General features: G+C 40.3%; 1 protein-coding gene across 2 annotated transcripts; it reads left to right on the forward strand.

Moving 5' to 3' along the window:
* Nucleotides 1-393: 393 nt before the first annotated feature.
* Nucleotides 394-20,564, forward strand: CEP15 (centrosomal protein 15). Of its 2 annotated transcripts, XM_056129057.1 has the most exons (5): nucleotides 394-439; nucleotides 2,355-2,462; nucleotides 5,023-5,146; nucleotides 18,226-18,300; nucleotides 20,177-20,564. In XM_056129057.1, exons 3-5 carry the CDS (start codon nucleotides 5,039-5,041, stop codon nucleotides 20,357-20,359), a joined length of 366 nt encoding a protein of 121 aa, XP_055985032.1. In that variant the 5' UTR covers nucleotides 394-439; nucleotides 2,355-2,462; nucleotides 5,023-5,038; the 3' UTR covers nucleotides 20,360-20,564. The 2 variants fall into 2 exon arrangements, with proteins under 2 accessions (XP_055985032.1, XP_055985031.1); XM_056129056.1 differs by lacking the exons at nucleotides 394-439; nucleotides 2,355-2,462 and adding an exon at nucleotides 2,538-2,734.
* Nucleotides 20,565-21,974: the final 1,410 nt, after the last annotated feature.

The following is a 21,974-nucleotide window of genomic DNA, read 5'->3' on the forward strand; positions in this document are numbered from 1 at the left end:
GGTGGAGGATGCTTCACTAATAAAAATCTAAAAAAGAAAAAAAGTTTTAAGTAAAAAGTGACAGAGTGAATCCTCTAGGTAGAAACAAGTTTTTATGCATACTATTCCATGCACCTTTGTTATCTTTTAAAACTTTCGTCGTTCATAAACGCAATCAATAAAAAGTTACTTAATTAAAAAAAAAGAAAAAGAAAGACCCAGAGACTGAACTCCGGGCGCTCGCATTTTGCACCCGGGGTGCTGAGGACGCGGAGCTGCAGCAGCCCGGAGAGCGTCACCAGCGCGGGAAGCGCCTCCGCCCCGGCTCGCCGCCGGGCGTGGCGTGATGACGTCACCCGCCCGCGCCAAGATGGCGGCGCGGCCCCGCCCAGGCCGGTCGGCGAGGCGCGCGGACGCGGAAGCGGAGGCCGCGGCCCGGAAGCGCCCCGGGAGGCGCTCGGTGAGTGCAGCCCCGCGGCCGCGCGGCCGGTCGCTCGGCGGGGCCCGGCACCCCGGGGTGCCGGCGGGGGCGAGGCGAGGCGGCGCGGAGCCCAGTCCTCGGGGCGGCGTGCGGGCGGGTCTCGGGGGCTCGGGCGGAGGAGGCCGCGGACGGCGGCGCCGGGGGGAGAAGCGGCCGGGCAGCCCCGCCCTCCGCGAGCCGCCGCGTCGCCTGCGATCCGGGCCGGGACGGGGACGCCCGAGGGCGCCCTGGCTGCGACCGGACCGACGCCGGGGGCCGCCGGGGGGCGCGGGGCGGGGCGGGGGCGGGGGGCGTGGCCGCTGTCCGCGGTGCTGAAGGCAGGACGGCCCGGAGGAGGACGCGCCCGTGTGTGTGTGTGTGTGTGAGAGAGAGAGAGAGAGAGAGAGAGAGAGAGACAGACAGACAGACAGACAGAATGGATGTTCTGAGCCCTCCCCAGTGTGTGTGAGACGCCCAAGTCTCGGAAACTTAGATTGTCTAACCACTCTCGTGTGTGTGTGTGTGTGTGTGTGTGTGTGTGTGTCCACGGTGCTGAAGACAGGACAGCCTGGAGGAGGAACGCCCGGAGCTCCTGTGTGTGTGTGTGTGTGTGTGTGTGTGTGTGTGTGTGTGTGTCAGACAGACAGACAGAATGGATGTTCTGAGCCCTCTCCAGTGTGTGTGAGACGCCCAAGTCTCAGGAAGTTAGATTGTCTGACCACGCTCGCGTGTGTGTGTGTGTGTGTGTGTGCCCTGAGTCGTGCACTCCCTCCTGTGTGTGTGACAGACTCCCGAGTCTCAGAAACTTAGAGTGTCTAACCACTCTCGTGTGTTAGAGAGAGAGAGAGAGAGGAAGAGAGGAGAGGAGAGGAGAGAGAGAGAGAGAATGTTCTGAGCCCTGCACACTCTCCTGTGTGTGTGAGAGACTCCCGAGTCTCGGAAAGTTAGATTGTCTAGCCACTCTCGTGTGTGTGTGTGTGTGTGTGTGTGTTGAGTCGTGCACTCCCTCCTATGTGTGTGAGACTCCTGAGTCTGGAGTAGGAACACTCTTCACGCCCATATGTGTGTGTGTGTGTGTGTGTGAGAGAGAGAGAGAGACAGACAGACAGACAGACAGACAGAATGGATGTTCTGAGCCCTCCCCAGTGTGTGTGAGACGCCCAAGTCTCGGAAACTTAGATTGTCTACCCACTCCCGTGTGTGTGTGTGTGTGTGTGTGCGCGCGCGCGCGCCCTGAGTCGTGCACTCCCTCCTGTGTGTGTGAGAGACTCCCAAGTCTCAGGGAGTTAGATTGTCTAGCCACTCTCGCGCGCACACATGTGCGTGTGTGTGTGTGTACGTGTGTGTGTGTTCAGTCGTGCACTCCCTCCTATGGTGTGAGGCTCCTGAGTCTGGAGTAGGAACACTCTTCATGCCTGTGTGTGTGTGTGTTTGTGAGTGTGTGTGTGCATGTCCTGAGACCTTCACTCCCTCCTGTGTGTGAGACTCCTGAGTCTGGAGTAGGGAAGCCCTACAAGCCCTCGTGTGTGTGTGTGTGTGTGCGCGCGTGTCCATGTCCGTTCTGAGCCCTGCACTCCCTCCTGTGTGTGAGACTCCTGAGTCTGGAGTAGGAACACTCTTCACGCCCGTGTGTGTGTGTGTGTGTGTGTGTGTGTGTATGTATGTCCTGAGACCTTCACTCCCTCCTGTGTGTGAGACTCCTGAGTCTGGAGTAGGAAAGCCCTACAAGCCCGTGTGTGTGTGTGTGTGTGTGTGTGTGTGTGTGTGTGTGTTTTGAAAGGAAGCATTCTTTTATCAATCAGCACTGACCTCTCAGAGGATCAGCAGTCATTAATAAATTTCACAAAATTTAGGAAAGCCACTGCTTCATTCCAGCAAGGAATTTCACTCCTGTCTTTTTCCCCCCCTGGGGCAGGCACCTTCAGTACCTTCATCAGACCAGATGATTTGCCTTCAGGCTCACAGCATTCAGAGCAGTTCTCTATGACCCCTGTCATCCTTGGCCCAAGCAGCGTCCATCCAGGTGAACTTGTTCATGATGTAAAGTGTAGCACCAGAATGTATTCTCCCCATCTGGAGAGATGGTACAGCAGAGAGGGTGCCTTCCATGCACATAGCTGACCCGGTTCGCTCCCTAACATCCCATATGATTCCCTGAGTTCTACCAGCAAAAGTTCTGAGTGCAGTCAGGAGTAGCCCCTGAGCATCATCGGGTGTGGCCCAAGAACCCAAAAGCAAAAACAGAAGAACGTGCATTTTCCTAAACTTCCTCCATCAAAGTCTAGAGCAGCCAAGGTAAGGCAAGAGGGATCCAGCTGTGCTTTCCCCGAGTTAACATGAAACATGTTAACTGTTTGGAAGAAACATGTAAAACTGAGCAGTCTTCTAATAAAGACCATGAGTCTCAATCAGTTCTCGTAGCTGTTTGCTTTTCTGTGTGTGTGTACACATGCATGTGCATTGTTGTTCCTGTGTTGACTTTTATAGAGTGTTTTTTTCTTTCTATTGATTCAATAAAATCTTAATACCAACTGCTTGTTTGTTTTAAAATTCTGACTAAAGTTAGACACTGGGGGAGGAGGGAGTAAAAAGAGGGGAGAATGTGAAATATATGGAGTTTACATGGTTCCTGGTATTCTTGGATCCATCTGGTATGAGAAAAACTGTGCATTATGGGAAAATTGCTCTTAAGTGCATTCTTTCAATTTTCTATGTTATTACAGCTCAAGGGTTTTTTGTTTGGGGGCCACACCTGACAATGCTCAGGGATTACTCTTGGCTCTGCACTCAGAAGTTACTCCTAGAGGTGCTGAGGGACCATAAAGGGGGCCAGGGATCAAACCTAGGACAGCTACTTTCAAGGCAAGTGCACAACATACTGTACTCTAGCCCCTAATACAGCCCAAGTATTATTTTTTTCTTCTGGGAGAATCAGTTGGTTGAAGCACTAAAACTAATCAAAAATAAAGCTGAGGGTAGGTGTAATGTTAAGTGTTTGTTACTATTTAGCAGAAAGTTTATAAGGAAGCTTTGATTAGGATGACTTCCTTGATTATTCAAGAAATTTGCCTTTCTAAGAGACATGAAGAAATATAAGTTTGCTTTTAAAATGCTGGTGTTTGTAAATTGTACTGACTTTATTCGTAGAATATTGGGTGCACAGAAAGACTTAAACTCTAAAGTAGGGACAAGAGCATTTGTATTGGCAGTAAGGCCTAAGTCGTACTGAAGGCTGATCCACATTTGATGTCCAGCAATGCATACAGCTCCCTGAGCTCAAAGCCAGCAGTAAACCCTGAGCTCATCAGCTGGGCGTGGCCCAGAAACATTTAAATGTTTTGCACTTGAAAGATTTGAGAGGTAGGGAATGTCACTGTCTAGTAAGAAGAACAAAGTTTAAAAGGTATTATTCTGTTCTCTGTTACTTTAGTTACTAATATCTTGATAAATCCATTTTTCCTTTCATCTTCCTAGGCTTCACACTGGCTCTTACCCAGGGCTTATTTCAACTGGTCACAGGCCTGTACGTGATTTAATGCTTTAATGTTGCCATCTTGAAATCCATAATTTTTAACAAGAGGCCCCATATTTTCTTTTTCCCCTGGACCTGGCAAACAGTATAACCAAAATTGCACTTATATTTAGTAGTGATCTTCTCCTCCTGTCTTTTCCTCTTGTTGTGGCCCCTTGTTTTCCTTGTCTTCAGCAACCAGGTCTTATTCCTTGGCCTTCTGCGATACTTTCCTAACCAAAAATTAACCACTCAAAGATCTAGAATTTTAATTATATCCTCAAGAAGAGCCAGGTGAAACAGTGTTTGAAAATCTCCCTATTAAAGAAATAGTTAGATGGCTATGAATACTATTTTTGATTTTTTTTTTAACCATTTAATATTTTCTTATCACTTGAAAGAACCAAAAACCTAGAAGATCAGCACTGGGCCAATTAGAAACTTCTAAGGCATTTTATAAACAAAAATTTAGTTTGATAATTACAACTTCTTACATTTTTCCTCAATTACTGTTTTACCTTGTGGTGAGTATGCATACATACACAGAGCCTCTCACTCATATATGGAACCATCATCTTTCTCTTGGAAAAAGAGGGAAAAAATATTTTTATTGCTTCTTCCAACATATGGAAGTTTAGCACAATTCTAAATGTGTAACATGAGATTCAGGGGTATTGAAGTGTTAAGCAGAAGGTTTCGTATAGCAAGTTATATCAATGTATGTGTCTGGGGAGGTATATATAAGTATGTGTACAAAGGGATATGTATTACAGTTTGCATTTTCACCAAAAAATTAAAACATACTTTCAACACTCTAAAATAATTTCAAAAGACCAAAGAAGCTGAAAAAACAGAAGCATGTACTTATGGTATGTATGTTAATGAAAATAAAAATAATTTTGCCCACTTGAACATGTACCGAACTATGTTTTTGACCATAGCGATTGGGTTTCAAAATAGGTTGAACTGAAGTGGGTTGTAATTAAAAACTCAAGTGTTTTTTTTTTTTTAATGTTGGTCAAACCCAAATGGTTTTCATACTTTATATAATCTTGATCATTTTTTGTCTCAGAATATCCCAAAGATTAATGCTACTTCAACAAATGGAGAATAAATTTGAAGATCAAAATAAGGAAAAGACATCTCAGGTGAAAGCAGCTGAGACTGCTTTTGAAAGGAACCTCAACCTTTTAAAGGTAAGTTTCCATAATTCGAGTATGTCGATTTCCCCACCTTTCAAAAAGACATTAGTAATTTCTTTTTTTTCTGAGGCATATTATAATTTATAAACTCATTAGGTGGACAAGTACCAGATAAAAGTCTTTTTAAAAAAATCTTGTTTTATAAGAATTGACTACAGTTAGTTTCTTTTTTTCTTTTTCTAGTGGTACTAATGAGCATACCCAGGGGCTGTATCTATATATTCTACCACTGAGCTACATCCTTGGATTCAGCCTTTATTTTTTAATGAAAAAAATATCTTGAATTTTGCTTACAATAAATGTTTTAAGTCTATGAGAAAAATCAGTAAGTACAGAAGGAATTTTAAGTTTTATTTTTGTACAAGAAGAAATGTAAGATGCAGCTTTCCATCTTTTATCTTTTTTTATAAGACTTAAAACACCGTGAAGTACCTATCATGCATTTAGATCCAATACAAAACTATTTAATATCATAAAAAAACAAGATAATTGAATTTTGCCCTATTGGTATCACAGTCAACACATAAAATCAATATCCTAGATAACAAATTTCCTACATTTCTTTTGATGATGATGGAGGAGGTGGTCAAAGTGTGCAACTGCGCAGGGCCTCACCATTTGGCCAATGTGCCCATTTGTAGTAAAATCATATGTGCAACGTTTTTGGCTGCTTGCTGTACTTTGCTTCCAGAATTGTATGGCTTCATCCATAATTAAAACCCTAAAGTTTGCTTCCATTGAAGCTTCCAAGAGATCCTATGACTAAAACATTTGGTAGTAAGGCTATATTATTTAAGTTATAAAGCAGTGTTTTCAGTTTTTTATTGTTAAATATTTTCATCGATAGGCATGATATAGTTATCTTCTATCCTCACTAGAGGATAAAGGAAGAGGAAAATTCAGTTATCTTCTCAGTTTCTGGCAGTTTGATCCACAGTAATTTAAGTCACAGCCATAGTGCTACCAAAGCATTCTATATTGCCATATGTCTTACTTGCCCAATGGTGTTCGCAATATTTATTTTTAAGTGGAAATACATAGGATAATCTGAAATTTGCTATGAAAAGTCATAAAAACTAAATTAGAAGATTCAACTTCAGGTAATACGCTCTTTGATTTTCAGACATAACCGTTTCAATGGGCAAACAACTGATGTGCACCTAAAGAGCTCTAACTATTGAGTTAGTTCTGGGCAGAAAATGAGGTCAACAAAATAAGTGTAAGTTTGAGTTCAAGAAACTTACAGACTTAGTCAACAATATAGGTTGTTGCACAAATAAAAAGCTTTGTATGATCAAATATTAAATTACCCAAACTATTCAGTAATTGTGAAAAAAGCACTATTGAAGGGCAGAATAGTCTGGATTTACAAAGAAGATTTAAAAAGGAAGTGAATCTGGAGCTGGGGTTGAATAGACAGAAAGCAAGGCATTCTGTTCAACTGTTATGGAAGATCAAGACCAGAAGAATGAAATAGTTCTATAAATGTTCATGAATACTAGCACTAACTTGCTTGGCAAATTATAGGAAAGAAGGTTGAATATATATATATATGTATATGTATATATGTATATATATATATGTATCTGTCTGTCTGTCCTCCCGTTGTTCATTGATTTGCTCGAGTGGGCCCAGTAATGGCTCCACTTTGAGACTTGTTGTTACTGTGTTTGGCATATTGAATACGTCACGGGTAGCTTGCCAGGCTTTGCCGTGCGGTCAAGATACTCTCAGTAGCTTGCCAGGCTCTCAGAGAGGGGCAGAGGAATCGAACCTGTCTCGGCCAGGCTGGCTGCGCGCAAGGCAAATGTCCTACCACTGTGCTATTGCTCCAGCCCATATATATATGTATATACATGTATGTATACACACACACATATATATTGTAAGACCAACTGATTATGTAGAGATTAGTATAGTACTGATAGTTTGTAAGCAAAACAAAAATAGAGACTTAGAACAAATATGAGTAGATATATAAGATCTATACACTTAGTATTGAATGCATGGTAAATATTAGAGAATGTAGGCAAGTAAGATAGTGGAAAAATCATCATCATATCTAGAAAATAATCAAACTAGTTTCATAGTCTTGAGAAATCACCTTGATGTGTTTCTCCTTTTACTATCAAAGTAATACATTCTCAATGCAAACACTTGAAAGAGAAAAAATGATAAAATTATATCATCCCCCACCAAAAAATAAATATATTTTTGAATATTTCCTTTCAGTCTTTTAATAAACATTGAGCATTTATTGCATACAGATTATTATTAGAGATGAGGGCTCTTTACTATCCTTCTACATACATTGAATAGTTGAATGTGTAATTTTTATCTTGTTCTCTTTAATATCACAGCGGTAGGGTGTTTGCCTTGCGCGCAGCCAGCCTGGCCGAGCCGGGTTCGATTCCTCCACCCCTCCCGGAGAGCCTGGCAAGCTACTGAGAGTATCTGGCCTGCATGGCAAAGCCTGGCAAGCTCCCCATGACGTATTCGATATGCCAAACACAGTAACAAGTCTCACAATGTTACTGGGCCCGCTTGAGCAAATCAATGAACAACGGGAGGACCGTGACCGTGACCTTGACAGTCAATAGAGCTCTGATCTAATAGTGCTAAAGGGGAAGTAGGGGACTGGGGGGAATCTTAAGATGATAGTGAAGGGAACCGGCATTTGTGGTGGGCTTGGTACAGCGGCATTGTGAGTACCAGAAAATGCTTGCCCGACTGCTGAAAAATAAAGAACTCTTTAAAATTAATTAAAGTAAAACAAACGGTTCCTTTAAAACTTGGAAGCATTCCCATAAAAACAAAAACAAGATAATGATGACCTCTTATCATCTGTTGTTTAGACATTCTGACCAATATAATATAAACTAAAAGGGAAACTAAAAGGGAATAATCTTTGGCTTTTGGAAAGGAAGATAACAGTATGATTTTTAAATCATATGGTTAAATACTTAGAAACAATTGTAAAAAAGTTTAAAACCAGTAAAAAAAAAAGTGGGGGTGGCTGGAGAGATGGCACAGAGGGTAGGGCATTTGCCTTGAACGTGGCCAACCCAGGTTCGATTCCCAGCATCCCATATGGTTCCCTGAGCACAACCAGGAGTAACTCCTGAGTGCAGGGCTAGGAGTAACCCCTGTGCATCACCAAGTGTGAACCAAAAAAAAGCAAGAAAAATTTTAAACCAGTCTATTATGTATAGCGATGGGGTGGGTAAGGATAAAAAAAAAAAGTTGTAGTAAGCCTGTAGTAAGAGAGCTGAAAGATATGTATTCTCATTCATATTAGCAATACAATTACTAAAAATACAGGAATGTTTTAAGGTATGTGCATGATTGATATAAAGTCGTTATACTACAGTGGGAGATTTTAGAGAAAATTTAAATGTAAACAGGTTATTAATTCTGACTGGGAACCACGCTGCTTTTCTAAGCCTCCTCTCTCACAGTTACTTTTAGATATACTAAAAGCCCAATAAAATATGTATCTTACAATAAATTTTCTCTACATGTAGAAAACTAAGCAGAGCAAGAATGTGAAATAAATACTGTTCTGGGGACTCACTAACAATGCTCCAAGCCCACCTTGGTGCTCAGCAGAATATGTGGTGCCGGGATTGAACCCAGAGCTTCTGCATGTAAAGCTTGTACTCCAGTCTGTTGAGCTATTTCTTCTGTTCAAGAAACCAACTAGAATTTTGAAAAAAAGAATAAGAAGGAGACTAATTCTATCAAAGATTTAAGTTTAATTAATAGATATGAATATAAAGTGAGGATTAAGTAAATATGAAAGGTAGGAGACTTTGAAAACAAGCTCTTTTTGTATTAGTATTAATAAAATGAAATGTATCCATTTTTATTTCAAAACATACACAGTGGGTATAGATTTAGAAGAGTCGGAGAAAATCTTTATCCTCTAAGTTTTTTCGGGCTATACACTGTCATATCTACCACTATCGTCCCCATAACATTTAGTGTTTACCCAAAGCAATGTTGTGGTAACAGACACCTGGTAAGAATAATGGGCAAATACTACAGACTGAGAAAGAATGGGAAAGTGCTAGAGAAGATTAGAGAGACCGAATGCCTGTATCAAAGAGGTTCATGCATGTTTTCATGGAGAGATTTCATCAGTAATTTACAGAAGCATGATGACTCCTCCTCCCCCAGGTCTCATTTTCTTCTTTAAACTGTAACTTTCCTGAAGACCTGTGTTCTTTGTACTAGTGAACTGTATGTCATACTTTAGTTGTTATACTTTTCTGTCCCAGAAATTGACCCTCCATCAGGTAAAATTATTGAACACCAAACCTTCTTTAGCCAGATTCAAAGTATATAAATTTACATATATAAAAGATATTTATTACTTGGTTAGGAGGGAGGGTTGTGTACAGGGAGCTGAATGAGAGAGATCTCAGTATCTGTCTTCTTGTGTCCACATTTTTTCTAATCTTGAGTCAGTGCATTTTTATAGGCTATTACTATATTTTGCCATAGAGTAACATTTGCATCATTATCCATATTGGATGTTTGTTAATTTTAAAAATGTCAAGCTTGGGCTGGAGAAATTATTTCAACAGGCTGAACACATATACAGACCTGGATTCCATCCCTGATACAACATATGGAACCCCCAAGCAATACCAGTAACTACTTCCTAGTACAGTGCCAGGTAAGAATAATAGACAAAAACCTGGCAAGAATAATGGACAGGTCTAACCCTTGAATACCACTGACTGTGGCCACAAATAAAAACCAAAAGGTCAAGCCTAAGAGCCTGGGCTGGATCCCCAGTACTCGCTTCTCCCACACACACAATATCAAGCCTATGTTAAAAAGACAGAATGAACTTCCTTATGTTTATCAAGATTATTCATTAATTATTAAGCACAGTGAGTCTTGGAACTGAAAAGATAGTACAAGAGGCAAAGTGCTTGCCTTGCATGCTTATGTGGTTCTGTCCCCCGCACCACATATGGTCTCCTCAGGCACCATCAGGAATCACTCCTGAACATAAAACAAGGAATAGCCCTGAGCATTGCACTTATAACCCAAATCACACCCCCAACGGTGAAAAAAGCAAAGTGAGATTGGTTTCATCTATTCTCATCTCCAGCTCCATTCCCACAGAACCAGGAGCAATCCCTGAGCACTGCCAGTTGTTGCCCAAAAACAAACAAAAAATTCTCCATAGTAATTGGTAGGTCTCCTTAATCTCTCAAATTAAGTCTCCTGGGGCTGGAGTGATAGTACAACAGGTAGGGCGTGTGCCTTGCACACAACTGACCCAGGTTCTATTCCCAGCATCCCATATGGTCTTCCAAGCATCACCAGGAGTAATTCCTGAGAGCATGAGCCAGGAGTAACCCCTGTGCATTGCTGGGTGTGACCCAAAAAGCAAAAAAAAAAAAAAAAAAAATTAAGTCTCCTGCACTTTTCCCTCATGTCTTGGTAGTTTTTTTTTTTTTTAACTTATTGGGGGAATGCCATATCTGGCTGTGCTCAGGGCTTACTCCTGTCTCTGTGCTCAGGTATCACAACTGGTGGTGCTTTGGGAACTATTTGGGGTGCTGGGAATCAAACCTGGTCTTCCACATTCAAGGCAAATGCCCTACCCACTTTACTATTGTTGTGGCTTCCCGTGTTTTAGAATTCCTATAAATTGATAGATTTACAGGTGTGCTGTGCAACAAAATGCAAACCAAGGCACTTCAGTAATTAAAATTTGCTAGTAGCAAACAAGTCAAACTTACTAAAATAAAATTATTTTAATTGGAACTGCTATAAAATTTATAATTAAATCTTCAAAATCAGTATTTTACACTTAGAATACATCTTCAGTTTGAATTTGTCACATTTCACATACTTAGCCACATGAGATTAATGGATATTGCATTAATAGTGCAGATGTGGCCTCTGAATATAGATTCAGATCTAGTGCTTTGGAGAAAAACACTTCCATAATGCGGGGTTCTCTCTTTGGAAAATGTTAGTCACCATTGGTCACCACGCTACCAAAATGTATTCTTTAGGGCTTGCATAAACATGGTTAGTCTTTTATTCCTTCACATTTGTATCCTGATAGAGTCAGAAATTTCTCCTTCTCAATTATCTGGCTATACTGCAGTGCATTTCAGGAGGGGGAGAAAAGTGTACCTATTCATATAAGAAATGCAGGATACGTTCCTGATGATTTAATTGGAGGAGGGCAGGCGGTGCAGGGAGAGATATCCAACTATGCTTGGGACTTAATTCTGACTGTACTCAGGGATTACTCCTAGCAGGCTTGGAGTACCATAAGGGTTGTTGGGGATCAAACTTGGGTTGACTGCATGCAAGGCAAGAGTCTTAACCCACTGTACTATCTCTCCAGCCCTGCCTTTTTCTGTATTTATTTTTCAAAATAATAACCCATTCTCTAGTATACTCCAAAACTGATCAACTGTATTGTATTGCATTTTTTTAAAAAGTATATATTGGATTTGAAAAATTTTTTAGTCCATTTCAATTTTTATATTTATTTAGGTTCAAATTGACCTGTTTTTACCTAGTAAAAGCCTCCTCAAATTACCTTTTGAGTGCCTTTTGGTAGCTTCCTTTCTTTCTGGCATGATGAGATATTCCAGGCTTATGACTTGCATTTGCTGCTTAGAACTGACCATTTCTCCAAGGAGCCCTATATTCGTTGGGTAGGGATTATGTTTAAAACCCACTATCTGGACAGTAGAGGTGTTTATGGCAACTTGAAGATAAAATATATCAAGAACTCCTATCAGAAATTCCAATTCAGTTGCAAGATTTCAAGTACTTCATTTAAAATTCACCTGGGGGTGGGTTTAGAGGCAGAGAGATAGTGCAAAGGGTAGGGTATGTGCCTGGCTCAGTGCTGGAGAATCCCTCCTGGTGGCACTCAAAAGGACCATATGCAGTGTCAAGGAATGAGCCTTTGCCTTTTGCATGCAAAGCTTGCACTCCAGTCCTGTGAACCATCTCTCTAGGCCAAATATGAGAAACGTGTTTTTGTTTTATTTGTTTGGGGTCACACCCCTACTGTGCAAGGGGCTTACACCTGGCTCTGCACTCAGGCATTATTCCTAGCTGGCTTAGGGTCCCTGAGCACCAGCGGGCATAGCTTCCAAATAAAACAAATTGATCAACTTTCCTGTAACCTCTTTTTCTAAAACCATAAATATCTGTTACTAAAGAATTTTCCATTCCCAGTATACTATTTTATCCTGCCTTTGGATAAAATAATATTTTATAAGATACTGAGAATAATTTTCCATGAAACACTTTTTTATCTGAGCCAATCTGGTGATGCTGGGGGGGTCTCTTGGGCTGCACCCATCAATGCTCAGAGGACCATGTGGTGACAGGAACTAACTGGGATTGGATGCATGCAGAGCATGTGCATAATGATTTATGCTGTAATGATTTCCCAGCCCCCTCTTGAACAAAAATTTTAAAAATCATCCAAAATTGAACAGAAAGTGAAACAAATCCAAGTGCTGTCTGGTTTGTGTTATAAAAAAATACATTTTTTTGTTGTTTCTTTTAGCATTTCCTGTTAAGAATGCTCAGTGAGGTGCTGGAGTGGTAGTACATTTAATGGTAGGGCATCTAAATGCCTTGCACGCAGCCAACCTGGCTTCAATCCCTAAAGTAATTCCTGAGTGCCAAGCCAGAGTAACCCTTGAGCATCACTGGATGTGATCCAAAAAGGGAAAAAAAAATGAAGAAGAATTAAGAATGCTTAATCATAATACTGGGTTCCAGACTGGAGAACTAATCAGGAACGAGGCTCTTGCCTTGCATGTGGCAGACTCTGATTCAATTACAGCACACACGATCCCCAAGAGCCACTTAGAAAAACCAACTTTCTTTTTTTTTATACTGACCCTTGAGCACAGTAGGCACTGAGCACTACCCTGCGTGGCCCAAATACCCTCCACCACAAAAATACTGTATTCCAAGAGCACTTAATGTATTGTTTCTAGTGAATTTTTTATTAAACAATCTAGAGAGCACTTGGATTTGTTTCATTTTCAGTTCAATTTTGGATGATTTAAAAAATTTTCATTCTAGGGGCTAGGAAATCATTACAGAAGTTACAGCACATGCTTAGCATGCATCCTACTCCAGTTTAGTTCCTGTCACCACATGGTCTTCTGGGTATCTCTCAGGTGCAGCCTGAGAGACCCCCAGCATCACCAGGATGGCCCAGATATCACTGGCACTGCAAGGCCCTAGCAGTATTACACCCTCGGGTCCTTTTAATGAACTGTTGGCTTCACCCCATTATACCAGCTTTTCTGTACAGGTTTTTGTTCACCGACCTGAACCTTCTGAGCACAGGTTGGGACCCACTCCCAAAATTCTTTCTTTGAAATGAGCTAGTAGTGTATCTATGAAACTAGATAATAAGACATTTTTAGGTAAAACTAGTGTCTTATCTATAAAACTAGATGATAAGACACTTTTAGGTAAAATTAGTGTCCTCTCTATTTCATTTTCTAAGTCAACATTTTTGGTTTTGTTTGTTTTTTAGTGAAGCAAAAGAGTTTTTATTGAAAGAAATTTACTTAGATCAGTGTGAGGGTAGAGAAAGAGAGGACTGTATGTTCAAGAGAGAACATGACCTTCTCCAGAGTAAAAAAAGCCGAGGAAAGTGTTTAAGAGCAAACACGGGCTTGGAAGAAAAGCAACCAAACCTCTTCCTGTCAATTTTTAAACAAATGTATTTTGTTTATACTCAGGAAACCTCCACAACAGTTATTTATTCATTGAATAAATATTGAATGAATAGTATATGCCCAACGTGTGGGTAGTTTCTTGGTTTAAAGGTTTTATGGACAGTAGTCTTTACCTTCTGGTAACTGCTAAGGACAAGGTCCTCATATAGAAGTATTAGGATACAACTGCTACAAAAGTCTGATGTCAATAGCCATAGAATTGTACAGCAGGTAGAGCAATTGCCTAGCGTGCAGCCAATCCTCGGTTCATCCCTGGCGATCCATATGACCCTCTGAGCACCACCAGGAGTGATCCTTGAGCTCAGAGTCAGGAGTAACCCCGAGCACAGCCAGGTATGGCCCAACAACTCCCACCAAAAAGTCTGATAGAAAATTGCAGAGATTTTTCAACTGGGCTAAGAAATTCATACCTCCTCTTCTATGTAGTGCAAGATCCTTTTTATTTTAAATCTGGGAAGGACATATTTAAAACTCTATTTTAGCCAAATGAATCAATTCTATGCTAAGTATGGATGAAAGTTGAGAGCTAGTCTAGGCATGAGTCAAAGTATTCAGTAAATATTTGAAGTAGTAAGTGAAATAATAAGGCCACAGTATTGACAATGATATGGAAGGCTAGCGGAAATATTCTGAAAGGGTAGCCAATAGAACTTTGAAATTGAGATGACCAGAATGAAGAGACTTGAAGATAAAGGATGCAGGCTAAGTCTCTGAGGGAATAGAATTGCCACCATTTTTCATTCACTAGATTCAATAGGAAGATGAGCTCAGTTTCATTAGAATGAGAAAAACTAGAAAGAAAAGTAAATCCATCTCTCTTACAGTAATATCTGAAGCTAGAGGGGGAAATATCCTAAAGGGATTAAGAAAAGTAAAAAATATGAGGAGAGGTATCACAATATTTTAACTTTTATCTATTTAGTTTTGCCTTACAGTACTATTATCAGTGGCATCTCATGGACATAATTCCAACACCATACACATCACAAGTGTACTTGTTTCCCTCCCCTCCCTCTAACCCTTCCCTCTCACACACCCCAACAAAATTGTGTGTTAGTTTTCCCACTTGGATCTTTGTTGCTGTTCTGCTGTGTAGCTTCAAGTCCCACATAGGAGAGAGATCATTCTGCAAGATGTCACAATTTTTAGAAAGCCCTTCTTTCGGATTAAGAAGGAGAAATGAAGAAGTAGGAATCAGAAAGGTGAGCAAAGCATCTAAGAATGTGAAGTATCACTTAAGCTAAAGAGAAAGTTCTCTGAAGAGGTGATAATCTCTTCGTGAATGGCTGCGGAGATTACAGTGAAGTTACTAACCACTGGCCTGCTCTATCAGGCCATGAGTCCTGACTGGTATGTTTTCTTCTGTAGGACCTTATCCTCATGCAGGGATCTTTCACTGGAATGGGGATTCCCAAGTGGTGCTCAGAAGTCTTGGGGGTCCCTCTTGAAGATTCTCAGCTAACCGGGCTGGTGGTTCAATGTTCAATGCAAGGGCCCATGGTTGCAGTTCAATGTAACCCCTGCAGTTTCAACCTGGGGTTGCTCAGGGCCTCCCAGACTGCACTAGGCAGTGCGTGGGGGACCATGTGGTTTTGGGATTGAACCAGGATAGGCAGCTTGCAAGGTCTGGACCTTAACTCTGCCCCTAGTTAGCCATTCATTCGGAGGACACAAATGTTTGTAATTTAGTAGTGTTAGTGGCATCCAGATCTGCCACTAATAACTTATAGCTATTCTTAGAATGATGGTATAATTGATTTTGTTCTGTGTGATTTATAAAAGTAAAATCTATTTTGTAAGATCATAAAAATCTCATTGGAACCACAGAAGATTTATAGTCATCTGTAATCTGTTGTAGCATCAGCACCAAAAGCTCAGTCACATGCATCTAGCTGTAAACTTCTGGTATGGGAGAGACATGCTAATAGACTAGCTTTTAATCCCTCAATTGGTGTTTTTCCCCTTCAAATCACCTTCTCCTAGACAGCAGGTGCATTAATGGTCGTGCAACTTTGGGGAGTCCCTTTAGGGAATTTCCTGTTTTTCCCTTTTACATTTCACACCCGTTCCTTGCTCCTGCTGCTACCATCTGCTATCTCTTTTCTCCTGTTCAGCATTGGCTTCTTCACACCCCACTCCCACGCCCTTTTCCATCTCTCTCCGTCTGTCCAACAGCCCTGCACTTAGACTGCTCCAGTGCTTATACATGGATCAAAGAACTTTCTCTTTCGTATCAACTTACTAAGCTCACAGGAAAGGGAATTTGCATGGCCTTCAACCAAGGCCTCTGTGAACCTGACAAACATACGCAAGCTCAAGACCACATCGGTGCTGACTTGGGGAACATTTAAAAGGGCTCAGTTGTTGGGCTGGAGAGACAGTACAGCAGGGGGCTTGCCTTGCACATGGCCAACCAGGGTTCAGTCCCAGGCATCCCATATGGTGCTCTGAGCACAACTAGGAACAATTCCTGAGTGCAGAGCCAGGAGTCAACCCTGAGCATTGCCAGGTATGGCCCCAAAACAAACATTTTTTAAAGGGCTCAGTTGTTTCAGTGACAACTGAAGAGCCTTGCACTTCTGGGCATGTGCTTGATAATCAAGGTGAACTGCTTCCCAGGACATGAATTAAGTTCAGTTACCCAGTGTTAGGCGTTTGCCTTGCGTACAGCCAGCCTGGCCGAGCCGGGTTCGATTCCTCCGCCCCTCTCGGAAAGCCCGGCAAGCTACGGAGAGTATCTCGCCCGCACGGCAAAGCCTGAACAATGGGAGGACAATGACAGTGACAGTGACAGTGACCCAGTGTTTGTAAAACTGTAAGATAAAATTCATACATCTGCAGGTCAAAGTACAAGTTCAAGCATGGTGCTGGAATGCCACCAGCTAAATGGATTCCTACCTAGCATAAAACATGCCATGGAAATTTCTTAGAAATCTAGTATAGCGGGAGTGATAGCACAGCGGTAGGGCATTTGCCTTGCACGCAGCCAGCCCGGCCGAGCCAGGTTCGATTCCTCCGCCCCTCTCGGACAGCCTGGCAAGCTACCGAGAGTATTCAATATGCCAAACACAGTAACAAGAAGTCTCATAATGGAGACGTTACTGGGCCTGCTCGAGCAAATCGATGAACAACAGGAGGACAGTGACCTGACAGTGACCTAGCATAGGCCCGACTGACCCGGGTTCAATACCTCCGCCCTTCTCGGAGAGCCCGTCAAGCTACCGAGAGTATCTTGCCCGCATGGCAAAGCCTGGCAAGCTATCCATGACGTATTCGATGTGCCAAACACAGTAACAATAAGTCTTACAATGGAGATGTTACTAGGCCTGCTCGAGCAAATCGATGAACAGTGGGAGGAGAGTACTACAATGCTAGTGTAGAAAAATGGAGCTAGTGCAAAGATTTTTGTCATGTAGTACTTCAGTGTCTGACTGAGCTTTTAAATGTATGATGTATTATATTAATACAAAAATTTTAAATGGAGGGGACAGAGAGGCAATACAGTAGGGAAGGCACTTGCCTTGTATGCAACCAATCCAGATTTTACCCCAGCGCCCCATGTGGTCCCCCAAGTACTGCCAGGAGTGACACCTGAGCATTGAGCCAGAAGTGTGCCTGGAACTCTGCCAGGTGTGACGAAAACAAACAAAATTTCAATTTTTGAATATTCAGCAAATGAAACCTGTGGTCCTAATATACGATGACATGGTGTGGACATAGTGGAACTCTTCACTTTTCCCCCCTTTTTTGTTTGGGGACCTTGCCCAGCAGTACTGGGTGAAGGTGGAGGCATGGGAGTACCCTTATTTTGGCCCAATGCTTTGGGGACCACACAGTGTGAGGATGCATCCCAGCCTTTAGAGCTGTCTTCCTGACCCAAACTGTTCACTTGCAAGGTTAGAACAACATGGGCCTGCCTAGATATGTTTTTATTATCGAAATTCTTGACTATACTTAATCCATCTGGCTGTTCATAGGTGATATTAGAGCTAAGTTAACACTTTAACCAGTTTTAGAGAAACTTCTTTGCAAAAACTACTGGCAGTTATCAGCTATTTAAAACAAAAAGGCAGAACTTAGGAAAACTACCATCACCACCTCACATATATATCTTTTACTAAAACTAAAAGAAACTCTGTACTCTCCTTTTTAAACTTAATGAATCATTGATCAGGCCTCGTACCTTCATCCCCCTCCACCAGTTCAAATGGGAAGAGTAAAGAAAATTGGGATACAGATATTGCTATTTCAACTGACATTTGTATGTATATTATGTGATTTATGTGTTTTAAATGCTGGTATCTGTTACAGGATATAGATGTAGCAGAAAAGTCTCTACAAACCAGGATTCACTCATCTATACCACCTGAGGTGGTTTCTCTTGAGGTGAGAATCTTAAGGAACAAATGTAATAGAAGTGATCCCATTGTGTTAATAGCGTATTATAAACCAATGATCCTATATGTGCATTTCCCAGATTTATTCAGTAAAATAATTAAATCTGTCTGATGTGTCTATGTCCACAGTATCATGTAAGACTCATTTTTAAAGTTATTATCCAGTGAAAATTTTATAAAAATCCTGCCTCTTTTCAGCTAGTCAATTAAAAGCAACTGTCCTGTGAAGCCATAACAGACAATCTGCACTAAATCTTAGGATGACAGAGTGCCGTACCAAATTGCTTTTTCTGCTGTCTGCTGTTAGAAGTAGCATTTTAGTCCCTTCACCAAAAATTTAACCAGCACCATATAAATGCCTACTCTCACGAGCTACAGTGTAGCTTTTGTATGTTTTGTTTTGCCCAGTTCAAGAAAAGACCGAGATGATGGCTGACAAAAATGAACTGTATTTGGTATATGAATATGTTTAGGATGAAAGGGAACATATTACATACAGAATAGTTTGCTTTTACATTTTTAATGTTGTTTTTCAAATACAGCTTTTTCTTCTTCCCTAACCAGAGATGTGAACAGACTCAAAATTAAAGGCTAAGAATGTGTCCCTCGATTTTCTGTGTCATCTAGAGTAGTAAGAAAGGGCAGTCATCAAGGACAGAAAAAAAAAATCTGGTACAAAGTTGTGCGTTGGGCATGTCTTTTTCTTTGTTGAATTCTCCAAAACCTTGCTCTGGCCTGTACAGGGCCTACACAATAGGAGTTAATCCAGCTATGAATAGTGGAGAAACTCCCAACCACGGTCCTCGGTGGGTATTTTTTCTTTGCTAGTCTTGCACAGTAGGATAACCTTTATTTTAAGTATGTTGGGCTGTTTCTCAGACCACATGCACAGTTGTATAGATAAGTAAAATCTCTCCATTTCCAGCTCAGAAGCCCTGAGCCTTTTAAAATGCTCTTACAAATAATCCATCAATCATGTTTTCACAACATTACCTAATTTTTCAAATATTACCTACCTTTTGCACTGAATTTCCAAAAATGAGATTGATAATGGTGATCTAATAGAAAACACTTTCCAGTCTCAAGAGTCGTTTGACAACTTGGTTTTCTTTGGCTTCCATAGGGAAGTTATTCAAGAAACCTTCAAAGCCCACAAACGTAGTATGGCAGTGATAAAAAAACGCTTCTAGCTCTTATAGACTGCTCTAGTCAGTTCAATAGTACAGCACCTTTAAAATTTATTAGACTAAGTGATATCTTATTCTCTCATCAGAAAAAAACTCTGAGAATTACGAGTTGTCATATCAAGTGATCTGAAAGTAAAGGACATGGTAGATGTAATTATTTTGTTGTATTTTATATTCAAAATGAAATGTCCAACCACCTAAATCCTCTATTATATTCAGTTCCTGATCTCATTCCAGGTCAAAACTTTATATTAATTTAAATCAGTTGTTTACATTTAGCCATTTTATTCACATTTCATAATCATTTCGTTATGGGTAATCATTTGGTCTAGGGAGTTGGAGCCTTAAATAAAAACAGTTAATGATCTTACGTAGCCCTAAATTATACTACTGGTAATAATCACAAGGTTGGCCACAAGAGGGCGTGTAAAATCACAATAAAATTCTAAAGCCTGTCATTCTGCCAGATTCTAGTTTTACTGAGAAATTTGAAAATTAACACGAGTAAGTAGCCAGAATTTTCTCTTAAATTAACATAAAATATTCTGTGGAGGAAGTGCATTTTATGTGTATGTGTGTACATGCACACACACATGTAAGTGAATAAACATTGAGACTATTATGAAGAGCCAAGTTCAATTGCTTGATACGCTTTTTACTTTTGGATTTTTTTTCCAGACTCTTTACTGGGCATCAGTAAAAGAATATATTCCCAAATGGGAACAATTTCTTTTAGGAAGAGCACAACATCCTATGGTGCTGAAAATCAAAATGAAGCACAAAGTACCATTTAAAACGAGACACGGCGCTAACTTCACATGCTGGTTTGAAACAATAAACAACCTGTTTGGCAAATCTTAATAATAAATATGTAGGTCTCTAATATGGGAGAATGAATTTCTTCATATTAGCCCCTTAATGAAGGTGAATATGAGAGAATCTATTCAGATATTTGAGCTATCACTTAGATTTATTATTAATTCATGAATTTGCCTTCTGTTAATGTGATGGAAATGTTTAAAAGTACTGAGATGTGGAAAGTTTATTAAATAAACTACAAAATGAGTACTGTGTGTGTTTATTAAGATCATCTACAGTCATTCTCCTAAATAATGACAACCAGTTCTTAGCTTTGATTTTGCATTTTCTAATATCTTTACTTTCTGGGTATTTCATTATAGGAACAAGGTTTATGATCAAAGTGACTTTTTGCTCACTATTAAGGTTTGTTATAATAACTGGGAAATCAACAACACTTAAACACTTTTCATTAATAGCAAAATATATATGAGGCCCAACATGCTATGAATATAATGAGATTTCTAAAAGTTATGGGAGGATAAACTGAACTGGTGTTTTAGGATAACTCAGACATGGTTCTGAAAATAAATACCTAGTAGATCTGGGAATGGTTATTAGATTTTTAATGTTGTGATTTAATGATCATCAACCTTGTGAATGTAAATAACTTTTCTACCACCATTTCATCTTTAAGCTTGCCTTTTCTTTCTCCCTTTTATTTTCATTACTTCTGAAACAGCAGTCAATAATAAAGCTTTGGGTCAAAACCCTAAATAGCATAGAGATTCCTCAGTTAACTACTGCATCAGAAAAGAAAAATTAGAATTTTTCTAATAGTAGATTCTGTCATGCTAGTAAAGAGAATCTATAATACATTCATTGCAATTTAAGATTTTAAATGTCACATTTTGTGTTTTTGAAAGACAATAGAACAAGCTAAAAAAACCCTGAAATGTCCATTGTACTGATAAGTTCCTTTAAACTATCATCTTGGAAATATCCTGTTGAGTGGGTGTTGGTGTGGGTAACAATAATGTTGTTTTCATAATATGCGCTGGCACATTAGCACACTTCTCTACAGTGTTAACAGTTGTAATTAAGGAATAAACAGCACAGAGTGTCAGTCCGATGACAATTTCATCTATAGTGTCACAATACAAAATGTCACAAAATATTAGAACTGTTACATAACTATAAAAAGTATCAGCTTAAAAGCTGAAAGCCCTTTAAAAAGGAAGACAGAGAAAGGAAGAAAAAAGAGAACTGGCATAGAGACCACAACAATTTTATACCTTCTCAAGAATGTTCTGTCACAAAAATAAATTGATAATTTTTCCCCTGTTACATTACAGTTTGGTTTCTAGGCATCCAGTTGATTTAACAGGAGAATGCAGGGCTTTTTAGCAGCTTTGAATTGGTAAACAGATTTAGATGTAGTCGAAAAGGAACATGAGGAAGGTTTCTTTTTTTTTTTTTTTAACATCCAATCTTTCCTAGCATATGTACATAAGAAGGTGAATGAAGCAATGTGAAACTTATTTCTCTTTAGTCGAGTGAAAAAAAGGCTAAACATTTGTTGAGATGGTAAAATATTGTGTCAAGCAAGTAGGCACATTCCAAAATTAAACAGTGGTTGATATGTTAACGTCCTCAAATATTTGAGTGTACACTTTCT

This window comes from Sorex fumeus, unplaced genomic scaffold (assembly GCF_029834395.1).
Source record: "Sorex fumeus unplaced genomic scaffold, SorFum_2.1 ptg000072l, whole genome shotgun sequence".
NCBI classification, from domain to species: Eukaryota; Metazoa; Chordata; class Mammalia; order Eulipotyphla; family Soricidae; genus Sorex; species Sorex fumeus.